The sequence below is a fragment of the Aquarana catesbeiana genome, linkage group LG08 (assembly GCF_042186555.1).
Source record: "Aquarana catesbeiana isolate 2022-GZ linkage group LG08, ASM4218655v1, whole genome shotgun sequence".
NCBI lineage: Eukaryota > Metazoa > Chordata > Amphibia > Anura > Ranidae > Aquarana > Aquarana catesbeiana.
Window position 1 is genome coordinate 52,881,466 of NC_133331.1, and position 21,012 is coordinate 52,902,477.

The 21,012-nt window shown below is 43.8% G+C and overlaps 1 protein-coding gene across 5 annotated transcripts in view; it reads left to right on the forward strand.

Moving 5' to 3' along the window:
- Positions 1-21,012, forward strand: part of AFAP1L2 (actin filament associated protein 1 like 2) — a 195,598-nt gene that overhangs the window by 66,131 nt on the left and 108,455 nt on the right. For all 5 annotated transcript variants that reach the window (XM_073595844.1, XM_073595847.1, XM_073595845.1 and 2 more), the window contains exon 2: positions 18,293-18,424. In XM_073595844.1, the coding sequence (XP_073451945.1) occupies positions 18,293-18,424 (132 nt within the window). The remainder of the gene's footprint in view (positions 1-18,292; positions 18,425-21,012) is intronic.

Here is a 21,012-nt window from a genome sequence, read left to right on the forward strand (position 1 = left end):
CAGAGATTCGCTTTTCTCGGCCCGAGTCTCCAGCTGCGCGGGTGAATCTCCTGCAATCCAGATGTGTCAACTTTTTGTGACCTTCTGTTTTTAAATACGTGTTTTTTGGATGTGTCCGTTCCTCAGCAGAATGCAGCGTGCGTGATGAGATGGAGGGGGAGGGTGGGGGGAGAGTGAAAATTTTCCGTCTCCGAAGGCCTGCGGTGCAGACGTGTAGCAGCCCATTGATCTGATAGAAAATATTCACTTTGGTTTTCGTTTAAGTATTCCGGTGACCTAAATCTGTCTCCATCGGTTTTCACACCAGGCAATCATGAAAAAGGTTTTACCGTCTTTAACGATGAAATATATAAAAAAAAAGAGAAGAAAAGAAAATGAATTCCTCGCTTCCAGGCTTGACGATGAGAAACGATTGGCTGGCCCCTTGACTGGTTGTAGTTGTAAGCTGTAGTTTTCGTTATTTTGTAGCGGGTGCGTTTGTAGTGATGTTCTGTTTGTGGGGGAGGAGCGCGTTCTGCACCGGCGGTCTGTAATTCTCCCTGCCGGGAACCGCGGGACAGTAAAGATTGGATTGTCATGTCTGTAGACTGTTAAGATCAGAGAGCTGCCTCAGAGGCTGTGGAGGAGAAAAATCTCGCCGTTCTCTTCTATAACATTTATTAAGAGGAGCCGCAGGATTCAGCGGCTTCGCACTTTTGCGCTTCTTAAAGGCGCGCACACACCAATTGTTCACCGCTATCTGAAGTGTACACCTAAGCTGTGCCCATAAACAGAGAGATAAGGGCTCATTTACACTTACTTTGACTTTTACGCTCATTAAAGCGGAGTTCCACCCAAAAATGGAACTTCCCCTTTAAGGGAAGCTGACCCCCTGACATGCCACATTTGGCATGCCATTTTTTTGGGGGAGGGCGGATACCCTCTTTTTTAGAGGGTCCCAGCTCCAGCTTCCTCCTCTGGCTCCGCAGCACCGGAAGGAAGATCACCTCTCCCCCTCCCTCTCGGCGATCATCTGGGACACGTCACAGGTCCCAGACGATTGACCGGCCAGTCACAGCGAGCCGCGCGGCTCGCACATGCACAGACAAGCGAGGCTTCGTTCCCCCACATCGCTGGACCCTGGGACAGGTAAGTGTCCGATTATTATAAGTCAGCAGCTGTATTTATAGCTGCTGACTTTTTTTTTTTTTTTTAAGCGGAACTCCGCTTTAAAGAACCTGCTGCTTTAACATGATTTTTTTTTACGTGTTTTTGATGCTTCAGTTATGCTTTAAGGAAGCTTGGCAAATGCCCCGTGTGTGTTTCTATTTTCTTTTTAAAGGGGCCCATTAGAACCCCAGCTCATTAGCGCCCCCGTTTAGCAGATCCTCAGTTTATTAGTACACTTTTTCAGCAGTTCCCCTGCTCAGTAGTACCCCCAGCTTTGCTGATGCCCCACTCAGTAGTAACACCCAGCTTTGCTTACCCCTGCTTAGTAATAACCCACCAGCTCTGCTGATCCTCCACTCAGTAGTAACACCCAGCTTTGCTGATGCCCCACTCAGTAGTAACCCACCAGCTCTGCTGATCCTCCACTCAGTAGTACCTCCAACTCTGCTGATCCCCCACTCAGTAGTAACACCCAGCTTTTTCTGATACCCTCAGTAGTAACACCCAGCTCTGCTGATGCCCACTCAGTAGTACCTCCAGCTTTGCTGTTGCCCCACTCAGTAGTAAAACCCAACTCTACTGATGCCCCACTCAGTAGTACCCCCAGCTTTGCTTACCCCTGCTTAGTAGTAACTCCCAGCTCTGCTGATCCCCCACTCAGTAGTACCCCAGCTCTGCTGATCCCCCACTCAGTAGTACCCCAGCTCTGCTGATCCCCCACTCAGTAGTACCCCAGCTCTGCTGATCCCCCACTCAGTAGTACGTCAGCTCTGCTGATCCCCCACTCAGTAGTACCCCAGCTCTGCTGATCCCCCACTCAGTAGTACCCCAGCTCTGCTGATCCCCCACTCAGTAGTAACCCAGCTTTGCTGATCCCCCACTCAGTAGTACCCCAGCTTTTCTTACCCATGCTTAGTAGTAACTCCCAGCTCTGCTGATCCCCCACTCAGAAGTACCCCAGCTTTGCTGATCCCCCACTCAGTAGTAACACCCAACTCTACTGATGCCCCACTCAGTAGTACCCCCAGCTTTTCTTACCCATGCTTAGTAGTAACCCCCCAGCTCTGCAGATCCTCTGTTTTTCAGATCCTCCTCTCTTGTCCCCGCTCACCTCCCACTACATTGCTCCCAAGCTGCTCACCACATGTGACCTCTGCTAGTTTCTCCCGCTCTGGTCCCCCAGCTCTGCTGATCCCCTTCCTCTCAGTCTTCACTCTCCAGTCTTGTTCACCTTCCTCTATAGCGCTCCCATGTTGCACACCACCTGTGCTGCCTTCTAGTTGCTCTGCTTCAGTCCAGACCCCGTTCACTTTCTTGCTGCTCCACACCAGATGTGACGTCTGCACCAGACACTCCCAGAATATATACACCTGAACAAAGAGTGACTGCCTATGATGGCTTTCCGGGTCAATTTGTTGGTTTCCCAGTGCATCCTGGGATATCTCATACCTGCAATACCTCCAAAACAAAGCAAAGCTAAAACTCAATAAATGCCCACCAATAGCTTCAGGTGCTGTAAGCTGCGAGCATTGCCATAAACTTCTATGGAGACTTTGGAGACGCTTTGAAGCACCAAGAAAGCGACACGGGGTATCCTTTTTGAAGCAATGCAAACGCATTGTGTGAACAGGACTGTAAGGTGACCATTTTATTTAGTGACAGGGGCTTTGACTGGCATTCAAAAAAGCGTGTCCAATGCCACATTTAATGTGTAAATGAAATAAATGTGCCCTAAAGGAGATCACACCCACAAATGCACATCAAGCGCAGAGACCCAGTGATGACATCACGGCGTCTGAAATAAAGTATTTCATTAAAATGGAAAGGTTTTGTTTACAAATCTCATAAATGGAGAAAGGAGATATCAGGGGAGGTAAAATCTAAGCGGATTAAACCTGAGCTCTAAAAATGTCTGTAGAACGATCGCTCTGCCAGACTGGAGTGATGCCCCAATGAGACCATCGGGAAATGATTTGCAGAAACTTTCTCTTATAGCAGCAGAAATTGTGAGGAGTTTTCTGGAAGACTCAGCTCTGGAAATTCAACTTCATATCTCTTTGTCCAAAAACCACAATGTATTCCACATTGAGGGAACAGATGGCTCTGTCACCGGGACCAAGTACCCTTCCTCCCCGTCCTGGACTGGACTGACAGATCTCCAGCCAACGGTGCACTCAATGAACACCATCATCTCCCTCACTCCCCTTTCTGCAGTTATTCCTCAGATTTCTGATGCACGCCTAAACTTTGTGTGCTGCCTAAACCGCAACCTCTCCTGACCAGTGCTTGAAACACGAGACTGTCAGAGTTCCTTCATATAAAGACACAGCCAAGCTTTGACTTTGTGTCAATCAATCACGCATGCCTTCGGTCCAGCACTGCAACTGTAAGCCCAACTATACCCAAAACATCATCACCCCATCTCCCCTACTTTCTAAATATACCCAGAAGTGGTGTATACTTCATACAATGAACCGTATACAGGCAGTCCATGGGTTACATGCAAGATTCTGTAGGTTTGTTCTTACACTATATTACCAAAAGTATTGGGACACCTGCCTTTGCACACACATGAACTTTAACCATCTCAATACAGGGCACTTACACCCCTTTCCTGCCCAGGCCATTTTTCACCTTTCAGCGCTGTTGCACTTTGAATGACAACTGCGCGATCATGCTACACTGTAACCATGTGAAATTTTTATCATTTTCTTCACACAAATAGAGCTTTCTTTTTGTGCTATTTAATCACTTTGTTTTTTTTAGGAAAAAATAAAAAATCCAAATTTTTGAACAAAAAAAAAGTTTTTCTTAGTTTCTGTCAGTAAATTTTGTAAATGAGTAATTTTTCTCCTTCACTGATGGGCGCTGATAGGCTGCACTGATGGGCGCTGATGAGGCGGCACTGATGGGCCCTAATAGGCTGCACTTATGGGCACTGATTAGGTGGCATTGATGAGGAGACACGAATATGTCACACTTATGGGCACTGATAGGTGGCACTGGTGGGCACAGATAGGTGGCAGTGATGGGCAGCACTGATAGCCAGTACTGACTAGCATCACTAATGGCCACTGATTGCTGGCACTTGTGGGCACTGATTGCTTACAGTGGTAGGCACTTATTGCTGTCACTGTGGGTGCTTTATTGTAATCAGGGCACTGATGATCGGTGCCCTAATTACATTCCTAGATGTCCTTTGCGAGGAGATGCCACTAATCGGCTCTCCTCACCTCACACTCTGTCAGTGTGAGGCGAGGAGCACTGATTACCGGCATCTCCGTGTTTACATGTGACCGGCTGTGATTGGATACAGCCGATCACATGGTTAAAGAGCCACGGCTGTTTACAGAGATCGGAGTCGTGCAGTGTCATGGCAACACGGCGCAGTCGCCGCGCGCCCCTGGAGGCGCACTAGAGCCGCCATTTTGGGTAGCCGTCATACGACATCCACCCAGAACGGTGGGTGGGTGTCAAGTGGTTAATGGCACCCCAGTCTTAGTCCGTAAGGTTCAATATTGAGTTGGCCCACCCTTTGCTGCGTTAATAGCTTCAACCCTTCTGGGAAGGCCATCCACAAGGTTTAGGAGTGTGTCTATGGGAATGTTTGACCATTCTTCATGAAGAGCATTTGTGAGGTCAGGTACTGATTTTGGATGAGAAGGCCTGGCTCACAGTCTCCGCTCTAATTCATCAGCCTGCAGCAGACTGATGACATCATCTCAGCCAAGGCAAATCCACTGTCTGGAACTCAAGGATGGCTTTTTGGGTGGAGCTTTTCTAAAAATATATATATATAAATTATTTAGTATACACTGATCCCCTGCTTATCAGTTTATGCAGAGCAGACATGGACAGCGTCCGCTCCGCTCTATGGACTGTCAGGTGTAAACTGACTCTCTGCCCGTCTACACACGACTGCCCTCCGATCTGCCTGTTTTCTTTAAGGTGGATAGGGGGTAGTCGGGTGTAAACAGACTTGTGCCCATAGGGGTGAATGGCAGAACCAATCAGATCCGTCTGCAAAACTGACAGGTGCACCTGATTGGACCCTTTGAGTGAAGAACGGGGCCTTACTGATGGGATCACATGGATACAGGCAATTCCATGGAACAGTTTAATCCCAACCCACCAAATGTACGCATATATGCGGCCTCACGGAAGTGCGTCTTTATCTGTGGGGCCGCATATAAGCCCTACTGTGTTTGTGCTGAGAGAGCCCTGCACAGAGCACTCCCACTATGGAGACTGCACTATCACAGACAGCAATGGGCTTCGTACTAACGATCGGGAACCAGGAGGACTTATTCCCGATCGTTTGATCATTGTGATAGCCTGTGATTGGCTATGACATTGATTACTCACTGTACAGTCCCTGTGTTTTTTTTTTTGTTTTGTTTTGTTTTTGTTTTTCTCCTCTTTGAATGGAGAAAAAGATACATTGTATACATACAGGATACATTATATAATACATTATATACATACAGGATACATTATATAATACATTGTATACATACAGGATACATTATATAATACATTATATACATACAGGATACATTATATAATACATTGTATACATTATATAATACATTGTATACATACAGGATACATTATATAATACATTGTATACATACAGGATACATTATATAATACATTGTATACATACAGGATACATTATATAATACATCTTTTTCTCCTTGCTAGAGTAGACAATTGATAAAAAAGATAAAATGGCTAGATCAGGGTTTGATCTAGATCAGGGGTGTCCAGACTTTCAAAACAAAGGGCCAGTTTACTGCCCTGCAAAGTTTAGGGGGGTCAGACTGTGGCCATTAAGAGTAGAAAATGCCACAGTGTCAGTGGAAGTAACAATGTCTCAGGCTTGGTGGTCAGTGGATGTAAAAAATTACATCATTGGTGTCAGTGGGAGGAATAGTGCCTCATTATTGGTGACAGTGGGAGAATTTGTTCCCCATCTCTGGTGCCAGTGGAAGGAATAGTGTCCCATCATTGGTGTCAGTAGGAGGGGGGGATAGTGTCCCATCATTGGTGCCAGAGGAAGGAATAGTGTCCCATCATTGGTGTCAGTGGAAGGAATAGTGTCCCATCTCTGGTGCCAGTGGAAGGAATAGTGCCCCATCATTGGTGTCAGTGGAAGGAATAGTGTCCCGACATTGATGTCAGTGGGGGGGGGGGGGGGGGGATAGTGCCCCATCATTGGTGTCGGTGGAAGGAGTAGTGCCCCATCATTGGTGTCAATGGGAGGAATCGTGCCCAAAGGCCAGATAAAGGAAAGCAGAGAACTGCATCCAGCCCACGGGCCGCAGTTTGGAGACCCCTGATCTAGATCAATGTCACGATTGGGGTCAAAGGTCAAGATCGGAGACAGGGTCAGGATCAAAGGTCAGGGTGTTTTAGGTAGGATAAAAAAATTGAAATGCTCACTATTGTTTCTGGGTCCTACTACGGGTACAAACTACAAATAACATACACATATGTGGTATTGCTGCAATTGTCAGGAGAAGGAGAATTTATTTAGGGTTTTTCTTTGGTGGTAGGTCATGATAATAGCAAGAAATATTTTAGAATTTTGCTGTAAATTTTGTTACTATTTTGTGCCAATTTTCCATTGATAATTCAATTAAAGAAAAACAGGTAATAAGTATTACTATTTTCTTGGGAAGGCCCAATTAGTCCTGAAAAAGTGAGGTATAATTCCCCTGGATACACTAAGTAGTTGCGATGATATGTACAGTTTTACTAACATATTTCAAAGTTGCAAAACTGTGTTCAGGCGTTACATTTTTTTTTTTACCTTCTTCATGAAGGGGTTAAAAAAAAAAAATGCAAATGTTAAAAAAAAAAATACCAAAGAGGGTTTTTTTTCAATTTGCTGTCCAGGTGACACGCACTCTCTGCTACGCGACAGAGACCAGCAGAATTTGTGACATATAATTTCCTCTATGACTTCCTTTATGGGAACCATTCCAGGAAGAAGCTCCTTAACCCTTTCCGCTATAATCGCTAAGAGCTCTATGTGACCTCTGCCAATCGGCCTGTCAGGGGCTGAAAATTTACAGAAGTCCTTTACATTTCCTGAGCATTCCACTTTCTGTGCAGTTCGCCCTGACAAGTGATCACAGATAGCAGCTGTTTTGTTACATTGACCTCTGGCCCAGGTTTGAAATAATTCCTTCCCAATACATTCTTGAAATGTCAAATATTATATAACAGGATAATTTTTCAGAAAAGCTCCACTTTTTATCATTTTTAAAAGCTGTCCTTGACCTCCAGGCAGTGACTTTGCCTAGGCTGAGATGATGTCATCAGTCTGCTGCAGGCAGGAGGAAGCATTTCCTCAGTCTCCTCTCCCCCAGTGATCAGACTGTAACATTGGAACTTTGCAGCAAATCGCAAGGTGAGAGGATGGAGGAGGAACCCACAACTTATATAAAAAAGTCACCTTTGGATGCACTTTATTGGAGTGCAGATTAATGAAAGGATGAAGTGTTAGAGGAAGGGGGAGGTTGTAGGTTAGCGATACATTTTATTTCTTGCAATGCAACAACAAGCTGAAGTTTAATCTGCTTATATTTTGCTTTTCAACATGCTAATGAAATGATGAAATAAAACCTTTTAATTTTTATGATATACCTTCTTTAGATCCAGTGACATCCTCACTGGATCTCTGTGCTGCTGTATGCAATGCAGGGAGATCATGGCCAGTGGGCAGGGCAGGCAGGGCGCTGTACAAGAGCCCTCTGTGCTGGTGTAAGCAGTAGGCTGATGCTTGGGAGGAGTTATGCATATCTCAAAATGCCTTTAAAGTGATACTAAACACATACTGTTTAATTTACATTATTCCTTCTATTTCTGTATGTGGATGATGGCACTGTAATTGTTTTAATTAAAAAAAAAAAAAAATCTAAGTACCCTTTTCCTAATCGATACACAGCTGTCACATGACCCAGATCTCCCCCACTCTGTCTGCAGGAACTTGTAGTCCTCTGCTGTTGGTCACATGTTCAAAATAAAAAAAACAGCCTTTGGAATACAAAATAAAAATGAATAATATCAATAATCTCTTTTAAATTGTCATACAAATATATATTTGAAATAAAATCTTTATTATTTTTCGGCAATAACATGGTGTGGGCGGATTTTTGCCAGTCACAGGCCCCTCCAGCCTGTGACTTAGAATAGGAGGGAGGTGAAGCCTTTATCAATCAACATGTAATATCCCGCCCCCATTGTGTTTAGCTAGTTAGTGGGCATGGAGGAGGAGGAGGGAGGGAGTGGGCTGTCATTTACCACTGTGTATACGCCCACATGTGTGACTCTATAAAATCTGCTCAGATGTGATGGGGAGGAAATGCTCAGCATAGGAACTCACTGAAAACTGAGCATGTGCAGAGTTGCCACCACAGCTGCAAAATCCCAAGCTGAAGAGGGGACATGGATAGAAGGGGGAGGCAGAGAACAAGCAGGATCAACCAGGTTTTTTTTTTGCAGAATTCAGAAAACGAATCCTATAGTGACTGAGTATGAACAGCATATAATACACCATTAAGTGATAGTTTTTTTATGATGTGGGTTTAGTGATACTTTAATGGGTGGATGTCAGTCGGGAGGAGTGGCCTACATTTGCATGCAGACCACCCTAAGCAACGCCCACATGTGATGCTGAGCCGCCATGATTGCAAGAAATGAAATCCAATGAAAGTGGCATGCTTCGAACGGTAAGGCTTGAGAGAAAAGAGCTAGATGATCCTGGATGTTTTCCAGCCAGGACGCAGGCGCTACCTAACTTGCTGCAGCTTCTAATGCATTGTGAGAAGCTCACAGTGTGCAGTGAAAGCATAACAAGCAATTTCAGTACAGGAGAGGAGTGGGTACAACTGTGCAAGACTAAAGGGAAGGCCGGAGAGCTCTCCTATGTATAGTGTTTGATTGTTCAGGATTGCCTGTAATGCAATGTAATCCATGTGTCTGCATCCAGTGTATCATGGCCGGCATGGACCGGGCACTCTGTAGCTAGCCATGTATTGTGTTCTTTTTTTAGGACGGTGTTTACAAATTGCGAGCTATTTTTGTTGCACATTGTATAATTTGCGTCCTGGGCTGGTTATATGGAGGCGCTCCCTGACCGAAATCACAAAGGCAATTGTAATGTTTGTTTCCCAATATAGACTGTCCAGCTGTTTCATAATGTGAAAGCCTCCCAGCAACAATGGGATCCACTTTTCTTTTTCCATCATTTTTAGAAGCACATTCAAGTGTCCTGTTCTCCAGAGAGAACCAGAGCTGCCAGTGAACTGAAAAGCAGTGTTAATTTCGTCGACTAAAATATTTTTGTGGACTAAACTAATACTATTTTAGTCAACTAAAATACGACTAAAACTAAAACAATTGAGATGACCAAAATACGACTAAAACTAAAATGGCATTTTAGGCAAAATACTAAAATATGGCTAAAACTAAATTGACATTTGATGTCAAAATGAACACTGCACTACCACATAATACTACGTAGGGGGCATCTAATAAGCTGCTAAAAAAAAAAAATGAAGAAGAGGGCTTTTTTTATTATATTTTATTTTTTTCTTATTATTTGATGTTGGTAATATATTCAGTTAATATGTGTAATGTCATTACAGCCAACAGAGTTTACAAAATTTAACTAAACCCATTCGATTTTAGAAGATTAAAATACTAATGTACTGGAGATTTTAGTTTAGTAATATACGACTAAAACGAAAACAATTCAGATGACTAAAATGCGACTAAAACTAAAATTACATTTTAGTCAAAAGACTAGAACTAAAACTAAATCGAAAATTTGATGCTAAGTGATATATATTTTTTTATTTTTAAAATAACAAACAAGCCATACTTGCCTGCTCTGTGTAATGCTTTTGCACAGAGCAGCCCAGATCTTCTTCTGGGCTCCCCCCCGCTGGCGCTCTCAGTGAGTGCCCCCATAGAAGGCTGGTTTCCAAGTGGGCACCCGTGCGGGCTCGCTCCCAAGCCGCCCTGCCTGCGTCCGCTCCCTCCATACAACATTTGATTGACAGCAGCCGAAGCCAATGGCTCCCAGTGTTATCAATCTGCCCAATGAGGGGGGAGATAGTGGTTCTTGTGCACATCGCTGGATTGGATATCGGGCTTGGATAAGAAAAAAAAGGGGGGGGGGGCTGGGGGATCCTGCAGAAGGTTTTTTGGATCAATGCATATAATGCATTAAGGTAAAAAACCTTAAGGCTTTGGAACCACTTGAAGGATAGCAGAGAGCCTGTGTGTGATGTGTCCAGGTGACAAGTAGTGAAAATAAAAAGTGATTGCAGCTCACCCAGCAGTAGAATAGGCGGTGAAGGCTGAGTACAGACCAGAGAAGTGGAAATGATGCCATGCTGCATTTTATTATTTCATTTCAAACTGCTCAGCCATTCATAGGCAACTTTGTATTTTGTGAATGAATACAAAGCTTCCTCTGATTGGCAAAGATTAAGAGCATGATGTCATCAGCCCACCCCTCCCACTCAGCCAATCAGAGGAAGCTTTGTATTAAGTCACAGAATACAAAGCTGCCGATGAATGGCTGAGCACCGCTCAGCCAGACTCTGTTTTGTTCCCAGATGTGAGATGGAAAGTCTCTGCCTCACAGACAGAACCCAGCACTGCGTACTGTATGTAACTGAAGTTACATGCAGTACATACAGTGCTTAGAGACACTGGACCAACTTGGTCCAAACAAACTATTTAACATGACATGAAACATAGACATCAGCTTTAAAGTAAAAAAAAAAAAAAAAAGTTCTGCCTTTGCAACCAATTTAAGCAACTAGCATTCAACTTTTTGACAGTGCCTTGCCGCCCATAGTTGATTGTTTGCTTCAGTTGCACTACCAGGGACTAAAATGCTCCAGGAAAGCTCTTTTCATGCTGAGCTATACAAAATGACCACAGCTGATTACAGTTGGAAGTCAAGTGGCTTTGTGTGCCATCGAGAAGGCGATTAGCTACACCTGACTGAGTTTACAACCATTTTTAGGAGAGGGGGTAATCCTTTTTCCAACTCGTTGATTCTGTTTTGGAATTTTTTTTAATTAAACATTGACATCAGCTTTAATGTACTCTCTGCATTAGGATAAAAACCTTCTGCATGCAGTCGCCCCCCCCCCCAAAAAAAAACCTCCCCCCTCATTCATACCTGAGCCTGATCCTAATTCAGCGATGTGCACAAGAGCATAGGCTCGCTTGGCTCTCCCTCCTCATTGGCTCAGATACAGCAGTGGGAGCCATTGGCTGTCAATCACAACCAGTGAGGATGGAACAGGGGCGAGACCCTTCTCGGGAGCGAGCATGCCTGAGTGCCCCCATAGCAAGCCGTTTGCTGGGGGCAGGGGGAGGAGCCTAGAGCACCAGCAGGGGACCCGAGAAGAGGAGGATCCGGGCTGCTCTGCACAGAACCATTGCACAGAGCAGGTAAGTATAACATGTTTGTTATTTTAATAATAATTTTAAAAAATCTAGCATTTACAATCACTTTAATTCGCTCCTGTCTAAATTGGTCCTAATGTGTATGTATGTGTAATAGGGACCTGAGACTGTAAGCTCCCTGAGGATAGGGACTGAAGCCAATGTACAGCATTTAAAGTGCTGCATACATTTCCGGCACTATAGAAATGCCTATAATAAATTATTACAGGAAAGATTGCTTCCATCAAAAACTAGTTGTAGTGTTTGAAGTGATATGGGACTGTGAGCTCCAGGGGGATGGGCAGATGGACCTGGTTCTGAACGCTCTTTAAACTTCTTTTAATATGTCAGCTCTATATAAATGAAGGAAAATGGTTTTCAGTGTTGGTAAGACTTCAGTGTTAGAGCTATGGATGGATGGATGCTCTTCTGCTTGTCTTACCAGGCTTTAGAAGCAATCTTTAATATCTCTTTAGGGCAGTTTGTAGTCGATCTTCCAGTTGCTGCAAAACGACAGTTGATAGTGGAGGTCATGCCAGTTTATTTTGTAAAATGTTTTTTTATTCAGATGATGCCAACAAATTCCACAACGCAGGACCCCGGTCTCTGGAGGAGCTTTATAGTCTCTGCCACAGTCCTCAACAATAACGTACACATCAAAGGCAATTTTTGTTTGCAGCCAGTAATCCTACCAGTATGTTATTGGATTGTTGAAGGAACCCGCACAGAGACAAACAACATCCAAACGTCACGCAGGCTGTGTCCCTGAGAGATTTGTAATCAAGGACCCCGGCGCTGCAGTGCTAACCACTAAACCGCCGCGCTGCCTATAAAATAGTGACGGGTGGGATTTGATTTACTGCAGCAGGAAACTCTGAACATTTTCTGTGTTCCGTTCCGACACGATCACCTTTGTGGTTCCCGGTAGTGATCATGAAATTAATATCAATTAACATTGGCAGATATTTTTTAGACTGTAAATTGCCTGTATTGTAATTGAGTGTTCCTCACCTTTAATAATGTGACGTGTTGTACGTTCTCCTTGGCGTGGAGTCAATTATGTCCACTTCTCTATCATTCTTTTTCAAATGTTTTGCAAACTATCCTTTGTTTATTCAACAGCTACAATTGTTGTTACAGTTTGTTTTTATACACATTTTACCTTTAACAATCAGAAGCAGCCATTGGATGTACCCTCTGCACTCAGTGGACATACGGACTGCACCCATTGGACGTACCCCCTGTACTTGTTGAACTTATGGAATGCACGCACTGAACTCCCCCCCTGCACCTATTAAAGTACTTCCTGCACCCATTGCACTTACCCCCTGCATTGAAAATATCCTCTGCCCCCAAAGGGCATTCCCCCAACATCCTTTGGACATACTCCCTGCACTCATTGGACATATGGCACCCATTGGACTTGCCCCCTGCTTCCATTAAATGTACCCCCTACATCCTTTAGACATACAACTGCACTAACTAGAGATATGGATGGCACTCATAGGACTTTCCCCCTGCACCTATTGTATTTAACCCCTGCACCTATATAACGTACTCCCTGCACATATTGAATTTACCCCTGAACCCACTGAAAGTATCCCCTGCTCCCAAAGGACTTATCCCCTGCTACATAGTTACATGGTTAGTTAGTCAGCTTGAAAAAAAGACACAAGTCCATCTAGTTCAACCAAAAAAAATACAATCCCATATACACAATCCTTCACCCACAGTTGATACGTCCCTGCTCCCAAAGGACATATCCCCTCACCCATTGGATATACCCCCTGCACCAATTAAAGTACTTCCTGCACCAATTGCACTTACCCCCTGCACCCATTGGGAATATCTCCTGCCCCCAAAGGGCATACCCCCTACATCCTTAGGACATACCCCTGCACTCATTGGACATGTGGATGGCAACCGCTGCACCCATTGTAGGTAACTTCTGCGCATATATAGCATACTCTCTGCACTTATTAAACTTACCCTTGAACCCATTGGAAGTATCTCCTGTTCCCAAAGGACTTGCCCCCTGCACCAATTGTATGTAACCCCTGCACCTATATAGCAGCCTCTCTGCCCTTATTGAACTTACTCCTATACCCATTGGATGTACCCCCTGCACCCATTGAAAGAATCCCCTGCTACCAAAGGACTTGGCATTGAGAAATGCCAACATGTCTTTGCTGATTGAGTGTTAATGACAGGTCCTCTTAACGCACTTCCAAATAAAATACAAATCTTTCACCAAATGAGATTTAATCACAAACATTAGAAGGATCTTTCATTCCTAGCACTATTAACACAGACCTGATACATTGATTTGGTTTCCCTAGCAGGAAGTACACCGATCTCCTGACAAACGTGAAATAAGTAAATAAAGCTGCAGATTGCAGCAATAAAATTGGCCTCTTACAATAAACACCGTGAAGACGAGATCCTGAGAATGGAATAATATCTGGCAGTTTTAATGGGGAATTTCCAGGAGTTTCCTACTCATTACTGAGCGCTAATTACATCAGTGCTGCTCAGGAATAGTTGTGTCATTAGAATTATCAGCAGAGCCATGATTTTCTATCACTGTATACACACTCAGATATTCATGTTGCCATTAAAGCTGACAATTGTTTTCTGTGTGTCCTTGCTGTGATAGGCGTTTTGCAATGGAGTAAATCCCCTGTCGCTGCACTATGTGTGAATTCACCCATTTATTTCATACGCAATCATTGTTGGTAAATCTAAGGCTCGTTCGCACTAGCTTTACTCTCTAAAGAGCGATCTGTGTTCGGAATGCTCTTCAGAGAGCATTTGACAGTGAGGAGGCATTCTCACCACCTGCCTTAACCCTTTGAAGCCCGCATTAGTGCACCACAGCTGCATGCATTGCACACTGTTGCAGGGCGGTTGCAGCATGGCCCCTTTCACTTGGTAGCGCCAGCCGAAAATGAAGGGGAAGGGGTAGGGGTATGATTCCTGCCACGGGTGAGAAGCAAAGCATTGCGTCCGCCGCATGTGTATACCTCCAGCCGCTGTCTCTGCAGCTAAAGGGAGAGCGAGTGGGGGTGGTAAACACATGGTTCAAACACAGGGTTTTACCACCTCCCAACCGCTAGTGTGAACGAGACCGAATACTACAAACATAGGTATAAATGAAACAAAATTGCTGCATTTTATGTGAAACATTGTAACCGCTCTACAATAAAAAAAACTTTTGTGTATTGCAACCGCTAAGTTTTTTTTTTGTCTATATATGAGGCCGTTTGGGACAGCCATGTTGCATGGAGGTCTCTTCAATCAGCAGAGGTATGGTTCACCTTTTACAGCTGTTTTATTTATATTTTTATATATATCTACCACAAACCACACCATGAAGGACATGCAAAACTAGAATTGCTGATTTATATTGTAGAGCCACAAGAACACAAGAAGCCTGATGCTAAATATATATATATATACACACACAAAATATGACACAAATGTAGACAATGACTGTGGCCCTGTGTACAAAGCCAGCTTCATAAAGACATGGTTTGATCAGTTTGGTGTGTAGCAGGGGGTGCAGGGTTGCCAACTGTCAGTAAATTCAGACAGATTGTAAAATGAATAATTTTTTAAATCTGTCCGTGAATGTCCAATATGGACATTTAGGGGTGTCCAACCTGTGGCCCACGGGCCATATGCGGCCCAAGGCGGCTATGAATGCGGCCCAACACAAAATCAAAAACGTACTTAAAAATGTTGATTATTTTTTTTTTTTTTCAGTTTTTTTGTAAAAATGCGCTCAGACTTAGTGAACACATGCGGCCGAAGAAAAATTTGACAGTTGGGTTTATTTACTAAAGCTAAAGAGTGCAAAATCAGTCACACTTCTGCATAGAAACCAATCAGCTTCCAGGTTTTATTGCCAAAGCTTACTTGAACAAGCTGAGGTTAGAACTTGATTGGTTTCTCTGCAAAAGTGTGACTAATCCTGTACACTTTAGCTTTAGTAAATTAACCCCAGTGTATCTTTATTTGGCTTTTAAAAGTTTTATCATCCCAAAGAAAAATCCCCCATTCTTCACAACCACACCTTATTCATCTCATCAGTTTTTAAGCAGCACCGATATTTGTGAGCAACTGTTTTCAAGGATGAAGCACACGAAGGGCAAAAATAGAACCAATATACACTATATTATATTAATATACACTATATTATATTGCCAAAATTATACTATATTGCCATATACACTATCTTGCCAAAAGTATTGTAACACCTGCCTTTACACGCACATGAACTACCCTTTGCAGCTATAACAGCTTCAACTCTTCTGGGAAGGCTGTCCACCAGGTTTAGGAGTGTGTCTATGGGAATGTTTGACCATTTGTGAGGTCAGGCACTGATGTTGGACAAGAAGGCCTGGCTTGCAGTCTCCACTTTAATTCATCCAAAAGGTGTTCTATTGGGTTGAGGTCAGGACTCTGTGCAGGCCAGTAAAGTTCCTTCCCCCCCAAACTCGCTCATCCACACTATATTGCCAAAAGTATTGGGCCACCCCTCGGGTTGGGCTTGGCCCCTTAATTCCAGTGAAGGGAACTCCTTAAGGTGTCAGCATACCAAGACATTTTGGACAATTTCAGGATGGCCCCTTCCTGTTCCAACATGACTGCGCACCAGTGCACAAAGCAAGGTCCATAAATGGATGAGTGAGTTTGGAGTGGAGGAACTTGACTGGCCTGCACAGAGTCCTGACCTCAACCTGATAGAACACCTTTGGTATAAATTAGAGCAAAGACTGCAAGCCAGGTCTTCTCGTCCAACATCAGTGCCTTTCCTCACAAATGCTCTTCTGGAAGAATGGTCAAACATTCCCATAGACACACTCCTAAACCTTGTGGACAGCCTTCCCAGAAGACTTGAAGCTGTTATAGCTGGAAAGGGTGGGCCAAGTCAATATTGAACCCTACTGACTAAGAATGGGATGTCATTAAAGTTCATGTCCGTGTAAAGGCAGGCGTCCCAATACTTTTGATAATAAAGTGTATCTGATGAGCACCTTGAGAATTCATTGAAAATTGTTACTACATCCATCCAACCAGATACTGATGTGTTGATTTATCAAGATATATGATGATACATGATACATGATTTATCAAATATCACACTCGTTTTATGTTGCCCTCTTTTACTTTTATAATAAACAAATATTACAAAAAAACAATGTTTTATACTCAGATATTATCTGTATTACTGTATTCTATTATTACTCAGACAATATCTATATCAGTGATCGTTACCTTGTGATCTGCCTGACTTTTTCTGCTTATCAGCTTCTTCCACCCCCAGGTGTAGAGGAACCCATGTGTCCTGCACCAAGCCCTGACCTCAATCCTACTGAACACCTTTGGGAAGAATAAGAATATATATGACAGGTCTTCTCATCCATCTTCACTACCTGACCTCACAAATGGGCACAAATTCCCAGACACCCTCCAAAATCCTGTGGAAAGCCTTCCCAGAAGAGTGGAGGATGTTGTGGCCACAAAGTGGGGCAACTTTATATTATTGGGCATTGGGGTGATAGGGTGGGGGAGCAACTCCATATTATGGTTTTGGAATGGGATGTCCAACAAGCTCATATAGTTTTGATGGACAAGTGTCCACCAACCTGTACCCCTATAGTGCATATGTTCAGCTGTATATGTGTTTTTTTTTTTTTCACATACCAGTAAATTTCTTTAGAAGCATTATGAAGGAAGTCAAGAATGAGAAGTTTTATTAACCTCAGATTTTATCTTTTGATATTTCAGTTTATAGGTTTTACCATGTAACATTCTGACCTAAAATGCTCCTATACTTCTTTGTACAACATGAGAACATTTATACACAAATGCCCCGTACACACGATCGGACTTTTTGACAACAAGACCGTGGAATTTTGTTCGAAGGTTGTTGGCTCCAACTTGTCTTGCATACACACGGTCACACAAATGTTGGCCAACAATTACAAACGTGGGAACGTGGTGACTTACAAGACGTACGACGAGCCGAGAAAAAGGAAGTTCAATAGCCAGTGCAGCTCCTTCTGCTTGATTGCGAGCATGCGTGAACTTTTGTGCGTTGGACTTGTGTACACATGATCGGAAATTCCGACAACAAAGTCTTGTTGGCGGAAAATTTGAGAACCTGCTAGCCAACATTTGTTGGCGGAAAGTCTGACAACAAATGTTTGATGGAGCGTACACACGGTCAGACTTTCAGCCAACAAGCTCACATCCAACATTTGCTGTCGGAAAATCCGATAGTGTGTACGAGGCAATAGAGTGAAGGGGACTTTCTGAACTGCAATCGATTACCATTGCTCTTATTTCAATGCCTTGGTTTGTGCTTCTCATGTGAGTCTTGGAATTAGTAATTAAAAGTTGGCTCCAATAGGACGGTGCACACACACACAGCAATTGTAACCAGATTGGCTTTAAAAGTTTTTTTTCAAGTTTTTTTTACACACATATAAAAAAAAAAGAAATAAGGTAACATTTTCTACAAGTGGCATAAGATTTGTATGACATATGATATCCGGCTCAGGGCTTGGAGCTCCTACTGTACAGAAGTATAGAAGAGGCTTTGCGATGCATGTTGTGTTTCTGCTATAAATTCCAACATTTCCATCTGTTTTCCCAGCCCTGCAGCGTCTTCTGACCGAGCTGGAAGATTTCCTGCGCATCCTGGACAAGGAGAACCTCAGCAGTGCCGCCATCCTGAAAAAATGTCTGCTTTCCGAAATCCTCCAGATGTACGTCAAATCCAACAGCAGTAAGTACAAGGCGCCTACTAAGAGAGCTACAGACCCGATACAAAGTAACAATCGCCCCCAAAAATAAAACCCGACACAACATCAGTCTACCGCATAAACCCCAAATTTACAACTGGCCCAAATACCAGGACAATGTCTTCATCTGCTTTTTTTCACCAGAAAGAAGGTCTCAATTCAGTTAGGGGGAAAAAAGTGAATAATTTAAACTTGTTGTTGTTTTTTGTATTTAAAATAACAAACATGTTATACTTACCTGCTCTGTGCAATGGTTTTGCACAAAGCAACCCCGATCCTCCTATTATGGGGTCCCCGGACGATGCTCCCCCCCCCAACACACACATATCGAGTGCCCCCATAGGAAGCCGATTTCTATGGGGGCACTCGGGCGTGCTCGCTCCCGAACTCTGCTCTGTGTGTCCATTAGAAACACAAAACAGGGCTCGGCCCTGTCCCCGATCCTTGTCACTGGCTCCTGCTGCTGTATCTGAGCCAATGAGGAGTGAAAGAGATGAGAAAGCATTGGCTCTTGAGCACATAGCTGGATTGTGGGCTCGGGTATGTATTTGGTGGGGGGGGGGCTGCAGGGGGAGCTGCATGAAGAAGGTTTTTACTTTCCTACATAGAATGCAGGGGGGTAAAAAAACCTTCTGCCTTTACATTCAATTTAATGTATCCCGTTGTAAGTGGGGGTTTAAAAGAGAGGTATGGGGTTTACACAATAAAAACCTTATACTTACCTAGGTGGATGTAGCACCGATTCGATCCTGCATCTGTCCCCCACCACCCCTGCACTGAGAACTGAGGGATCAAACACTGCTGATCGCTCAGTTCATCACTCCCCTCTGAGCAAAGGGCGGTGCTTGAGAGTCACAGACTCTCTGCTCTGCCCCTCCAGCGCTCACTGAAGTGCTGGGCTGTGGAAGGGGCTGGAGCAGCTGGCTTTGTCTCCCAGCAGTGCAGCTGAGAGGCTGAGCCAGCTGCAGGTCCAGGCTGGAGAAAGATCCTGAGTTTACATTTGGGATCCGCACAGATGTGGCCCTCCTGTGTGCCTAAATATGTAGAGGAACCAATTCCTCCATGTAGCCGCTACATGCCTGCTTCTCCTCCCCTCCCTCCCACTGACATTCAGCAGCTGCAGGAGGTACATTGGTTTTCCACATGCTGCTTCCGCTGTCTTCCTATCCCTGTCCTGCTGTCCTGGGCTCCTGTGTCCTTCCCTGGTCCCCCTCATCCCCCCCCCACCGCTACCGAGCCTCCCTCTCCCAACTTCTGCCGGCTGCTGTGGGTGATGTGTCAGGATGAAACTGGGAAGGAGCCGGTAAATGTGTAATTTACTGACCCCTTCCTTGTCTTAATGAATAGAGCCAATAACCAGTACCATAGCTGGGGCACAGAGCTATACCTGTTCATTCATTCTGTGCAGTTGAGGCTGTAGAGAAAGGGACTGATAAATCTGTCCTCAGTTCCTTTCTCTGTCTCAAAAGTGAGACATCAGGGGTCCCCAAGACGACGGGAAGGTGACCCGCTTTTACTTTTACTTTTTTATTTTTTTCGTTTGTTGTGTAGTTTGTTGCTCTGTGACAATAGAAAATAGGCATTATACTTTTTGTGGTATCTCTAAAACATGGTGCTGTCCATCTGAAGCCTACCAAAGGTCAACGTCCCACAAAGTTGAGCAGCTGACCAACTACTGGAACATGGATAGCAGAAGTACAAAACAAAAGGGTATCGCTTCACAAGTATGCAAAGAGACTACTTGCAGAATAACACGTGTAAGGGAAGGAAGACACCATTGACAGGGAATGGTGGCTTCCTTCCCACGTATGGGTTATTCTGCAATTAGTGCCTTTGCATACTGTTGAAGTGCTACCCTTTTGTTTTGTATTACACCTTTCGTGTTTTATATACAATGAAAAAAACATGGGGTAGTGTGCTTTTTTTTTTTTTTACACCTTTTTAACACTTTTTGTAATTGTAAATAAAACACCTTGACAGACTTCACTCAAAAACAAACAGAAGAATACTGAGAACATAAACTAAGTAACCTCAAGGGCCATTCAAAGTGCCTTTATAAGTCTTAAAAACATTCCTAATCACCTCAAAACTCCCTAGCTTTAATTTCCTCTTCGATTCCAAAGCATTCCCTGAAGCAGCTAAATCTGGTGAAATTAGATGGTCCTCACAGCCATGGTCACGTTTGGTGATACGGGAGCCAAACACATCCTTTCCCGCTGTCCAACAGTGATTGCCCGGTCAATTTCCAAAAATTGCTGCAAAAATACTGCTTTTATTTTTTATTTATTTTAGACAATTATGCTTTATACATTTATAATTGCGTACAAAACCAAAGCGATCATAGACTTGTAAAGCTCCCCATTATGGAAAAAAGTCCTAAAACAAAAATGGTTTGTCTTGAAACACCACAAAGTGTACAAAAGAAAGGTAGATCAATAACATCCAAACACAAGACATAGGGCCCAGGGTTCCTGAACTAAAGCAATAACTGCAGTAGCTGTTAGCAGGCCTTGCAAAATAGGGGAACCAGGTTAAGCAAACTCAAACAAGGAACCCCATAATGTCGAGTCAA